Below are 13394 nucleotides of genomic sequence, written 5' to 3'. Positions count from 1 at the left end.
CCTTCAACCTTCCAGTATTTCCTTTTATTGTTGGAGGAGACCAAATTAATGTAATCTAAATATATTGTCCATAGGTAAAAACTTTCTACTAGAATGTAACTAAAATCATAATGCTTTTATTTTGAAGTAAAGGAAGCATCGAACCACTGTATATAATACAAGCCTTTCCTGTGACCTGAGGACAGGTACAACCTGAACTTCAGGAATTTGAGTTTGTGTAATTCGCTGACGTTGTTTGTCCACCTGTTTATTTAAAGCTCTGACCCCAGGTGAATCTGGATCATCAGGAATCCCTGCAATATGGTTTCTTAATATAGCAGAGAGCAGGAAGCAATAGAGGTTATTGATTTGTCACATTCCTCCACAGTCTAATCATTTTGATGGCATCTGACGTCTGGTGCACTGCGGTCACACTCTGACCCTTCTGACCAAGGCAAGAGTGACTTTGAACCTTATGTGACCACAGAAGACATACCAATATTTTGAAATATACAGTGGGTAAGGAAAGTATTCAGACCCCTTTAAATTTTTCACTCTTTGTTTCATTGCAGCCATTTGGTAAATTCTAAAAAGTTTATTTTTTTCTCATTAAAGTACACTCTGCATCCCATCTTGACTATAAAAAACAGAAATGTAGAAATTTTTGCAAATTTATTAAAAAAAGAAAAACTGAAATATCACATGGTCATAAGTATTCAGACCCTTTGCTCAGTAATGAGTAGAAGCACCATTTTGAGTAAGTACAGCCATAAATCATCTTCTTGGGAATGATGCAACAAGTTTTTCACACCTGGATTTGGGGATCCTCTGCCATTCTTCCTTGCAGATCCTCTTCAGTTCTGTCAGGTTGGATGGTGAACGTTGGTGGACAGACATTTTCAGGTCTCTCCAGAAATGCTCAACTGGGCTTAGGTCAGGGCTCTGGCTGGGCCAGTCAAGAATGGTCACAGAGTTGTTCTGAAGCCACTCCTTTGTTAATTTAGCTGTGTGCTTAGGGTCATTGTCTTGTTGGAAGGTGAACCTTCGGCCAAGTCTGAGGTCCAGAGCACTCTGGAAGAGGTTTTCATCCAGGATATCTCTGTACTTGGCCACATTCATGTTTCCTTCAATTGCAACTAGTCGTCCTGTCATTGCAGCTGAAAACCACCCCCATAGCATGAAGCTGCCACCACCATGTTTCACTGTTGGGATTGTATTGGGCAGGTGATGAGCAGTGCCTGGTTTTCTCCACACATACTGCTTAGAATTATCACCAAAAAGTTCCATCTTTGTCTCATCAGACCAGAGAATCTTATTTCTCATAGTCTGGGAGTCCTTCATGTGTTTTTGAGCAAACTCTGGTGCTCCCAAACTTCTTCCATTTAAGTATTATGGAGGCCACTGTGCTCTTAGGAACATTGAGTAATGCAGAAATTCTTTGGTAACCTTGGCCAGATCTGTGCCTTGCCACAATTCTGTCTCTGAGCTCATGATTCTCATTTGGTCTGACATGCACTGTGAGCTTGGAGGTCTTATATAGACAGGTGTGTGCCTTTGCCTTTCCAAATCAAGTCCTATCAGTTTAATTAAAGACAGCTGGACTCCATTGAAGGAGCAGAGCCATCTCAAGGAGGATCACAAGGAAATGGACAGCATGTGACTTAAATATGAGTGTCGGGCAAAGGGTCTGAATTCTTATGACCATGTGATGTTTCAGTTTTTCTTTTTTAATAAATTTGCAAACATTTCTACATTTCTGTTTTTTATTCAGTCAATATGGGGTGCAGAATATACTTTAATGAGAAAAAAAAATGAACTTTTTAGAATTTACCAAATGGCAGCAATGAAACAAAGTGTGAAAAATTTACAGAGTTCTGAATACTTTCCGTATCCACTGTAAATAAGAAAAGATATAGAGCATAAGCAGATTTTTAAAACCGATCAGTTGTGCCCTCGTGCATGCAGGCTGGTTCATATTTGCCTGTACGTTTCACAGCAGCGATGTAACAATAGTCGTACCCCACCGATCAAATATTAATAGCCTAATCTAGTGATGAACCATCAATTTTAAGAGGCTGGATGACCCACTTAAAGAGTTTCTCACATGAGGACAATGGCATATGGACTTCATAATGAGGGGACCCCTGCTCAGGACCCAATTGTCAACCAGAATAGACAGATTTGAAAGCACCTCTTCATACGTGTCAGATTTACATGAGTGAAATCTGAGGACAAAGCAGTGGAAAAACCCTATCCAGATATTTGATGGTGGAAAAAAAAAAAGAAAAGGAGTCACAGAAATAAGAAGCATACTACTTGTTCCTGCAAATTGGTCTTTTTCTAATGGACATGGGGAGTCCAAAGCTTATTCAGATGGCCATTATATGTAACAATTTCTCATAAAGTAGTGATCAATCGGACCTCCTTTAGAAGTAGCTCATCAAAGGGGGAATCTGTCCTCAAGAAATAGTCTCCTAAAGTAGACAATCTTTCTAAAGACAATTGTGGTGAAAAAATATTTCTTGAATTCCTAATACTTGAGACTAAAACTAATTCTCCAGGCTGCTTTGTCTATAGCAGTCGTTCCCAAACTCCAGTCCTCAAGGACCCAACGGGTCATGTTTTAAGGATTTCCTTAGTATTGCACAGGTGGTGGAAGTATCATCAACAGGTAAAAAAAAAAATCTCCAGCTAAGAATCAAATAAGTAAGACTTCAGAATTTATTTGAACATCTTAAAACAATAGCGGTTCCTCCAGTGGTCTCCAACCAACGCATTTCAGCTACGCGTTTTGCAAATTTGGTGCATGTCTCTACACCCCTTATAAATTATGGAACACATATGGTCACTCACCTGCAGAGAAAGCCATAAAGCCTTTACATTTATTAAATTACCCACTTTGGACAAGGAAATGTTCTGCATAGAAGCTGTTATGTTCTGCTACCAAAGCTAAGGAAAGAGAGGAGATCTGTCCCTACTATGAGACTCAGCTGAATCCCTACGATGTAACAGGGAACCTGATCCTGCGATCAGACCTGCTAAAGTCCTAATCTAGTCTGTACGAAGACCTATAGATGTGGGGAGGGAATCCCTACAAGTACTAAGGACTGGGAGGAATATGGGACACCTCCTAACAGAAATAGTAGCAGACAGACGAACAAACAAAATAGATAGAACATAGAGGTCCGTAGACCAAGCAAACTAACAGAGTTAGATACAGAGCACAGGCTAGCTAGAAAGTAGATATACAATGAAGTCCAGCAAAGCCAGAAGGGCGGAGCAGGACTAAATAGGCCAACAAGGTCATGTGACCAGCAAAGGAAAAAAAACCTAACAGCAAGGTTCTAACAGAAGCGCCCCCTGGAAGAAGCAAGGCGAAATGCGTGTCTGGGTGGAGGGACATAGCACCATCTCTTTTGTGGATTCCACCAGCAGTTTGATTTTAGGGAAAATAGATTTACTATTTCCATATCCATAATTGTAAAAGGATCTACTTTAGACACCTATACATAGAACTCTGTGCTTGTATCTGAATTGTATACATATAGGCTGTACACTGGTACTAATAATACTGAGTTTATTATTGTGCATAGTCCAGTGTTATGATAATTGTCTACTTTAATGTTTCATTGTTTCGTCTCTTCTTCGCATGAGGCACTTTATTCTATCTTTTTTATTATGATTAATTAATAGAGATTATTTTTTATACTATATTTGAGTACACTTCTTGACCCGAGATTAATTTTGGCGGCCACTATGTGTTTATGTATTATGAAGTATTAGTCTCCCATTGGTTAGGGTTCTCTTGGACAATTATGTTTATTTTCAGTTCTCTCTAAATTTGCATATAGAGATAATAGTGTGTTTCAAGAAGTGCAGGGCTCAGCAGCATGCAGTTTGATTTTGCAGGACTGATAACAGCAGCTTTAGATCAGGAGCTGAAGAAAAGTGGAAGGTGAACTTCGATCTAACTGCTCTTTAAAAAAAATCATAGGCTGTAGATATGTGGCTGCAAATGACGCGCCCCCTGGGCCGTGAGGTACCCGGTGCCGGGCCGGTAGATGCCGGGGGATGTCACAGTGGCGGTGACCCGGTTCGTGACACAGGGTGGTCAACAAAAAGTGGTTATTGATAGGGGATTTATAGTGATTGTATAAAGTTTGTGACGCCACCTGTGGTATGCGGCTAAAGGGAGCCGCCGCTGCGGAGCAGGTCCTCTGGAGCTGATGTTACTGCAGCAGGGATGGTGTGGCTCTCCACAGGTAGAGCTTAGCTCCAGGGCAGTGTAGATGTTATGGGTTATGCTGGGCGTTGTAGTGCAGGGGTTGATGGCGCAGCAATAATCAGTCCACAACTTAATGGCGGTTTCCTCTTATCTTTACTGGTGGTGATTAGACAAGCCGGGACTAGGGTACTGGCTAGAAGTGGAAGTCCGGGCAGCCTGGAAGCAAGTAAAGAATCCTCCTTGCCAGGTGAAGTTGGAGGCCTTCCCTTTCCAGTAAACTCTTTGGCCCTGCTGCTTGTAGCTGTGCGGTGGCCCTCGTCCCTGAGTGCAACGTTTCTGTGCTCACCCGTATGGCAGGCAGCTCGGGCCTTGCTGGTGCGTCACTCCCATGTGGCGGTGCTGGACCCTGTGGTGCTGCTGAGCCCCCGGGAATCTGATGGGGCCAGGAGACGTGCAGTCTCCTGCCCTCCGGTTTCTACTGCTGGGCCTTCGGTGCCCCACAGCCTCGGACTCCCGGGTCCGGTTCTTCTGTGCTGGTTCTTCTGGGGTGAGGTGCCGCACAGCTCCAGTCCCCAGCTCCTCTCTTCTCGATGTCCTGACTTCAACTCCTCACACTAAGACTAACTAACCCCGCCTCCAGATCCCAGTTGCCAAGGGGAGGAGCTCCGCTTGCTGGTCTGGAGCCAGGAAAGTGTTGCATGCTTAGTAAAACCTGATTAGGGGACCCCTGCTTGCTTCCAGGCATGGCATCACCTCTTGTGAGGCAGGCAATGCCACTGTGGCAACCGGACCCCTGGGGTGCCACACAATATCTACAGTCAACTCTTCAACCTGGAATATAGCTCTTGCACTTGTTTAGCCAGGCTGGTGGTCTTCTTGGCAACGAGCTGTACAACAGTAAATAGAAAAAGCAAATCAATAGCAAACTTGCTTATTTACATGCTGTCTAACTAACTACACCAATTTCAAAACATAAGACTACCCTTTTAAACCTCATGCCACATTTGCATAGGAATTAAAAAATAGATTTTCCAGTCTATAGTATAAAGGTGTAGATCACATTATCTTTCAGAGAGCAACATGGCCATATAAACAGTTTGGGAGGGTGGATAGTTCTGACAAATTCATTCTTGACATAGCACCAATACGAATCTATGGCCTCAGACTACAGCAATCTAGAAAACGGTCACTCTAATGCTCATTCAGCCATGTGCCATTCCGCCTCACAATCAGCGAGGTCATCCTATGAGCCTACATGTCCATTATCAAATCAGAAAGTATATATCACTATCAGACACTTTAAAATTAAAACTTATTTTAGGGTTTTTATTGTGATTAAAAGTAAAAATAAAGAAATAATAGAAATTTGGGACACCAAAAAGTGAGATATTAATGTGAAGTATAAATTATAACCTAAATTTTAGGAAATTTCTATGGTATCTAGTATGGGAATAAATCTCATTTGGAAGGTTGGAGCCATTTTTCCAACGCCGCAATATTCAGGCGAGAGGTCGATGTCTTCTGGAGGGATTTCAGATCGTATGTCAAATTTCTGAAGGATGGATGTCAGATATAGGAAGAGCTCAGTGCGTGCCAAGCCTTCCCCGGGACAAGATCTCTTTCCTGGCAAAAAAGAAGAGGACCAAAGGTTTATGGCAGTAAAAATACAGTAGTAAGTGACCTGGGACGTTCTGGTGGTTATAACACAACCAACCTGTGCCAAGATGACTTGGTGCTCATCTGCTTTCCAGGATTCTTGGATTGATTGGTCATACCCATGATTTTAAGGCAGGTGGAGTGTTCGTCCCTGTACAAGTTCTCACCATGTCTTAAAAAACTTCTTTTCTCAAGATTAGTCCCAAAGTATTTACACAACTCCTCAAAATTGAACTTGCAAAATTTAGAAAGAAAAGTTGTGGAATTATGGAAATCATAATATCGATAGACATGTGAATTGTATAGAAAAAATGAAAAAATATAATCAAAATTTTTAATACATCTCGATTTATTCAGTATTGAATATGAGCACCAGAAATCCCAGCACTTACAGCCTTGGCTGCTAACAATGAGGTTATTAATGGTTGCCTGAGGAATGTTCTGCCACACTGAATGCACATGGGCAAATCATCAAGATCCGCTGCTGGCAGCTCCCTTTGCAATTGCAGATCAATGGCATCCTAGATGTGCTCAATGGGAGTGAAAAGGCCTTCACACCAGTCCTACTCCCAGGATTATGGTGTTGTAAAATGTTTGATAGCTGTGAAGGGGATCAGCCCTTACCGGACATTGAATACACTGTGACTTTAAAGCATCATGCTCCCCTCTGAGCCTTGCTGTTGGACTAGTCTCCTACCACTGCAGTTGTTTGTATGTGCTGGGAGAGAAAGGAGAACCAGGAAGTAGAGATCTCGGGTGGATGTGTGTGTGTCTGAGGTAACAGGGAGTCGCTTTCAGCTTCCCTGTTCAGCAGAGACTATAAAGAAGGCACTGCTAATCTATAGAAAGAGAAAATTATGGACTATAGCAAGATTTGGTGTTTGGGACTGTGTCAAGGAGTAGAGAAATTTATCCCTTTCTTGAACATTTTCCATGGAGACTAAGGACCTGAGATAACACACAACACAGCATGTCAGCCATTTCTGTGAAAGTGAAGCAAGGTTTGCCTGCTGGCTGGAAGAAAGAGATCCCGTATACAAGAAAAAGACTCAAGTGAATTCATCCAGCTCTTTCCCACCAGGAACAAGCGACAGCAACCATCTGCGCCTGATCTGCGCACAACGATAATATCATTATTGTAAATATTGTTATTTTCATCTCTTGGCATATAATTCCTTTGTATATAATAAAGCCGGAGTTTTGTTTCAGTCTTCTTGTCTGCTGTGCCGTATTTGAATCCTGCCTTGCGGTGTTCTTTGGACACTGCTACAGCTGGATACCTCTAGACTTCATTCCAGGTGCACTAACAGCTTGGAATTACATTTATTTGCTGTTGCATGTTGCTGATGCGACTGTGAGCAGCCTGTGTGGCCTAAACGTGCTATCATAGCCTGCAGTGTCTCCAGGCTTGTTTCCCATGGAGAACATCTGGGACATCATTTGTCAGCAATTGCAAAGGAGCTGCTAGCAGCAGATCTTGATAATTTGCCCAACTGCATTCAGCGGCAGAACATTCCTCAGACGACCATTAATAGCCTCATTGTTAGCAGCAGAGGCTGTAAGTGCAGGGATTTCTGTAAGTGCCACTCATACTCCATACTAAATAAATCTAAAGGTTTTGAAAATTTTGTTTCCATTTTTTAATTTACATATTAAAATGTCTTTTGATCAAATGATTTTCAGAATTTCATGACTTTTCGTTCTTGGTGTTTTAATTTCAATGTTGAGGAGTGTTTGTCCTAAAAGACCAAAAGAGGTATAGTAGTACTGAGGCTTAAAATAGACTCATGTCTACTATCCAGCACAGAGAATCATTACACTTGGGATGGGCTCACCATAAAAAGAGTCGGCTGTTTTCATACTATATGGATCCCTATTAAATATGTGGTCACCATAAGTGAACACACATTTAAGACTATATTAACGCAGCCGAAACCTGTTTGATTTGGATAGGCGGGGTTTCGGCCACCGAACACCATCATTTTTCTCCCAGTGAGAACCACACAGAGAAATTAATGATGCTCACTGGGGTGCCGGCTCTCATTCTTACCAGCCGAGAGCTGGCTCTTTGTCTCGAATCGGTCGCGAATGTCCCATCATTACATTTCACAAAATGTCTCATGTTCAAGTGAACCAGTTGTGTCCCTGAAGTATGTAGATGACCATCGCATGTAATATCTAAATTCTCCAGCATAGATCAATGGGACCACTTTTGCAATCCTTTGAAGACCCTAAAGAACCCTTCAGAAACAATTCTGTTGAAGCACTTTGCTTGAAATTCTGATGTTTGCATTTAGATCTATTTCTCCAGGACCGCTATATGACTCAAGTACATGATGTACAGTATGAAGGGTCAAGGCTTAAAACTGTTGCGTTGTAGTGTTGGGATCCTGGGTTCATATATGACCAAAAACAACATCTGCAATGAGTTTATTGGAATTCCTTTTGGTTCTCTGTTTTCTTCTCACACTCAGGAAACATACAGATAAGTGAATTAGATATTGTAAAATTAGTGGGCGACTCTGAGATTGGATCTAAAAGTCCAGCTTTGTACAGAGTAATTATTACACTTTCCACAAAGCAACTCTTTCCCCTAAGCTTTATCTAGATAGGAAGTTTTGGTGATGACATGGGACACCAATATGCTGGGTTAGCAGTTGCATTGGGGGATCATAAAGGGGCTTTACATGCTATTGCAATATACTGTAGATTTTTTATTTTCTTTAATTATTGAAGATCCTAAGCTCATGAGAAAAATGGAAAGGTCTACTTTCAAGGTCCCTGGTTTAAAAACTTTGCTTGGTGGAATCTAAAGAGGTTGACCCATTTTGGACATTTATTACAAATCCACATTCCATGCCATCGATATCACATCTATCTCAAGAACAGCGCCCCATTAGACACTACTGAGAATGAAAGGATGGCTGAACAGAACTTCAATACAAATGGATGGAGAGAGCGATGCATGCACAGCCATCTATCCATCCTGGCAGCAGGTAACTGGGCTTCATTTTCAAAACAGATGCATGACCCAGTAGTGGAACCCACAATTATGGCATATGCTGCAGATTTACCAGAAGTGTGCAAGATGGGAATAACCCCTTTATTTGGTCCATTCAAAAAAAAGCTGTAGATGTTGTAACTGGTTTTATAAATTTGGTGCTAGTCTCTACACCCCTTCTAACTTATGGAATGCATAAGGTCAAGGTTCACTCACCCTCAGAGAAAGCCATGAAGCCTTCACATTTCTTAAATGACCCATTTTGGTTGAGGAAATGTTCTGGATAGAACTCTTGGGGTCTTTTGAACACCGTTGGGTCATAAAGGACGGAATGTAAAACTGGAAAGATGACCGTACCCTGGAAATCACGAAATAAGGTCAGATATCACCAACATATGTCACGCAGCATTAATATGAGTCTTTTACTACCTTGGGTAGAGTATATCCCCTGAAGATTGTGTTTTCTGTCACAGCGTGGGGGACACCAAGAGGAAAAAAGTCAATGAATCTCATAAATTCATGGATGACAGCTTCAGTGTACGGCATTTTGACTCTGTCTTCCATGCAGGGTCGTCGTGTTCTGCCAACCACATTCTCAATCTCAGCTTGAACCTTTTCTGAGGACAATCGGAAGGATAATTATGGAAGTTTTTGGCTTCATCAATGAATGTGTACAATATGCATCGTATAGGTGATGCCTCGAGCTTAAGAGTTCACCATGTTATTTTTACTAGGAAGTTGACCCCAGGAATAAGGATTCTGACCTTTAAATAAAACCTGGCATCCAATTAAAATGGACATTTGGAATGAAGTTTAGTGACAGCAGTCATGTCACAAAACTGCTCTTATTCAATGAGTAGCTGTCATCTGCGGATTGGTGGGGGATGTGACCTGGAACCCCACAATCAGCTGCTCCTGGTGCAAGTGGCCACTGAAAATGCTCAGTTGTGAACTGCAAAGTTCAGCCTTGTCAACTGCATAGCGACAGCAGCAGTATAATATTTGCCCATAATTCAAGTCAATAGGTGGGTAGATCAGGAGTACAAGATCGCAGCCACTACACAGTTGACAGAGCTACACTCTGCAGTTCCGCAACTGAGCACCCCCGGATAGAGGCGGAATTGGAAACAGCTGATTGGCGGGGGTGACTAGTGTTCCACACCCACCAATCTGATATTGATGACCTATCCTAAAAATGTTGTAAAGTTTGTCAAACCTATACAGTACAGACCAAAAGTTTGGACACACCATCTCATTTAAAGATTTTTCTGTATTTTCATGACTATGAAAATTGTACATTCACACTGAATGCATCAAAACTATGAATTAACACATGTGGAATTATATACTTAACAAAAAAGTGTGAAACAACTGAAAATGTCTTATATTCTAGGTTCTTCAAAGTAGCCACCTTTTGCTTTGACATATTTTCAGTTGTTTCACACTTTTTTGTTAAGTATATAATGCCACATGTGTTAATTCATAGTTTTGATGCATTCAGTGTGAATGTATAATTTTCATAGTCATGAAAATACAGAAAAATCTTTAAATGAGATGGTGTGTCCAAACTTTTGGTCTGTACTGTATCTGAAAACCCTTTTACATTGAGTGATAGCCTAAAGAGGTTGTTCTAGTCTTTTGCTAAAAGACTTCTGAATCCTTAGAGTGTGCACACTGCACGCTGTCAGGATACTCGTGTCGGTGGCGAGAACAGGTGGGCATGCGACCGCAAGAATGTGATTTGCATACTTGGAATGTGGCCGAAAATATGAAAATCTCATACTTGTGGTCATGTGACCGCCCACTACTGCCGATGACATGAGAGAATCCCAACAGTGTTTGGTGTGGGTTCGAAAGTCTACAGTCACACAGAGCGACTACAGACTTTTAGCGAAGATCCGAAGATCCTTTATTGGCATTTTAGGGATTTTTACAATTTTTAAGTACTTGTTCCCAAGACAGATTCCTTACCAGAGTCTAACCTATACACCAAAGAACTTTTAGATCGTGTGCTGCTCTTCACGTGAAGAATAGTGTTGAGCCACCCCCGTAGTGTTCGAGTTCGGTTCGTTTCGTCGAACACCCGTATGTTCGCCGAACACCTTCGAACACCGTTAAAACCAATGGCAGACAAACAAAAACACATAGAAACACATAGAAAACACCTTCAAAAGGTGTCCAAAAGCTGACAAACTGCTCAGAAGACACAACTGACACATGGAAAAGTGACAAATACATATAGTCATGCGAAAAGAAAAGAGGTGGAGGAGTAAAAAGAGGGGGAGACACAGATATAGGCATGTCATGCCCTTCTAAAACCAAAAAAGTGCGAAGCCGACATGGCCAGTCCGTTCCTGCCCGTGCGACCTCAGTGTCGCCGGGTTTGTGCCAGAGCCGCGGTGGACCCTGACGGCCAGCCCCCCTCTCCCAATACTGGTGCCTGTACGCTGGTGGGTCGAGAGAGCCCCCCTGCGGTGGAGGCAGGTCTAATCTTTTTAATTTAAATTGTCTCTCTAATTTGAATGAGTACACTTTAAATCCTTTTACAAGGATCTATTGAAGGGCAAGTCTCATGCCAGCAGCCGTGGTAATTCCAGCTCCAGTAGGGTCCACTAAAGCTGCTGCAGTTAAAAAGCTTTTATAAGGATCGAGCTTGGCGGTCCACCGCAAGGCGTCCTATCGTCAGTCCCAGCCCCTGTGCCTTGGGGTGTCTCCCCAATGCTCTTCACTGAGTGTCCCGGGGGCCTGAACCATTTCCTTTGAAAAAATTAAGTGTCCAAACTACAGGTGGTGTAGCTTGCTTAACAGCTGGTATAATCCGCTGACTAGCAGACACTGCTACTAGGCACAAAATATTTCCTGGGCTAGATGCAGTTAAAAATTTGTAATTAGATACTCTCGTTGGATGCTGAGAAAGCATTCCATAGAGTCTCCTGGCACGCCATATATTATTCTCTTAAAAAGCTTGGGGTAGGGGTCTAGGGGACCCTTTTATAGCCAAAATCACGGCCCTGTATCGCAATACGTCATCTAGGCTGAAGGTAAATGGAACATTTTCATCACCTTTCATAATCACCAATGGTACAAGGCAGGGATGTTCTCTGTCCCCTCTCTTATACATCCTAGTGACGGAGCACCTGCTCTCATCAATTCGCCATAACCCCAATATTAGGTGGATTGAGGTGGGAGGCACAGAGTACAAGTGCTCTGCATTTGCTGATGATGTCCTAGTATATGGCTGAAATAGATCACTTTGTTACATGGTCAAATTTTAAAATCAATGCAGCGAAGTCTGAGGCCCTCGATGTATCCCTCCCCAAATCCATACAGGATTCCATCCAGTCCAACTTTCCCTTTGCCTGGCCCTCACAGGGTATCAAATACTTAGGAATTCCTATTCATAGAGACCTCTCCCGTCTAGGTTATCTTAATTTTGGGCCCTTTATTGAACAACTCCATACAGACCATGGTTGGCAAGTTAGAACTGTAAGATTCACTACGTGAACCACTGGTGTTTTGTGGAAAAGCACATGTACACTGTGTTCCAAATGATTATGCAAAAAGTGTTTAGGAGTGATAAGGGAAGAATTTGTTTGTTTGTCAGTTAAACTCATTGATGGTGATGTGTGTCAGGGCTCTTTATATCACTGTAAGCAATTGCAGACACCTGTGCTAATTAGTTTGGCAGGTGTGTCCAATGAAAGGCAAGACTACTTAAGAAGGCTGTCCCACATTATTAAGCAGCCTACATTTTCTGCCAAAATGGGAAAGAAAAAGGATGTGTCGGCTGCTGAGAAGCAACAAATTGTGGAGTGTTTAGGTCAAGGTATGACTACAATCAACATTGTGCGATGATCAGGATGAAGTGTCTTGGCAATCAAAAAGTATGTAGCTGATTCACAGTACACACGTGTGCGTGCTGATAAGGGCAAATAGAGGACTCTTTCCTACAGGCAATTACGTCAGGTTAAAAGAGCAGCGGCAAAAAAGCCTGGTCATAGCAGCAGACAAGTTTTTGCAGCTGCTGGTGCCTCCAACGTCCCCCGAACAACAAGATGCAGGGTCCTTCAGAGGTTTGCAGCTGTGCGTAAGCCATCCTGTCGACCTCCTCTATCCAATGTACACAAGCAGAAGAGGCTCCAGAGGGCCAAACAATACAAGACTGACTTCAAAACTGTTTTGTTCACCGATGAGTGCCGTGCAACGCTCGATGGTCCAGATGGATGGAGTGGAGGATGGCTGGTTGATGGACACCCCATGCAAACACGGCTACGGTGCCAACAAGGAGGAGGTGGAGTAATGTTTTGGGCTGGAATCATGGGGAGAGAGATTTTCGGCCCCTTTAGGATCCCTGAAGGGGTAAAGATGAACTCCATAATGTATGTGGAGTTTCTCCTGCCATGGTTCAAGAAGAAGAACCGTGTATTCCGCAGCAAGATCATTTTCATGCATGATAATGCACCGTCTCATGCTGCACATAACACATCTGCATCTCTGGCTGATATGGGCATAAAAGGGGACAAACTTATGGTG

The 13394-nt window shown here is 42.5% G+C and overlaps 1 protein-coding gene across 4 annotated transcripts in view; it reads right to left on the bottom strand.

Moving 5' to 3' along the window:
* Window positions 1–3384: 3384 nt before the first annotated feature.
* The window catches only part of LOC141155004 (cytochrome P450 2G1-like), a 32664-nt gene continuing 22654 nt past the window's right edge, over window positions 3385–13394 (bottom strand). For 3 of the 4 annotated variants that reach the window (XM_073641597.1, XM_073641596.1, XM_073641599.1), the window contains exons 7-9: window positions 9291–9478; window positions 9078–9219; window positions 5503–5827 (exon numbers count right to left, since the gene is read on the bottom strand). In XM_073641597.1, the coding sequence (XP_073497698.1) occupies window positions 5625–5827; window positions 9078–9219; window positions 9291–9478 (533 nt within the window). In that variant the 3' untranslated portion in view covers window positions 5503–5624. Of the gene's footprint in view, window positions 5092–5502; window positions 5828–9077; window positions 9220–9290; window positions 9479–13394 lie in introns of those variants that run through there. The other variant, XM_073641598.1, reaches the window with a different exon arrangement.

The sequence above is a fragment of the Phyllobates terribilis genome, unplaced genomic scaffold, assembly GCF_046119375.1.
Source record: "Phyllobates terribilis strain yellow unplaced genomic scaffold, ASM4611937v1 Scaffold_7__3_contigs__length_470593459, whole genome shotgun sequence".
NCBI classification, from domain to species: domain Eukaryota; kingdom Metazoa; phylum Chordata; class Amphibia; order Anura; family Dendrobatidae; genus Phyllobates; species Phyllobates terribilis.
The sequence above is the reverse complement of the archived record's forward strand: the minus strand, read 5'-3'. Positions and strand labels throughout refer to the sequence as shown.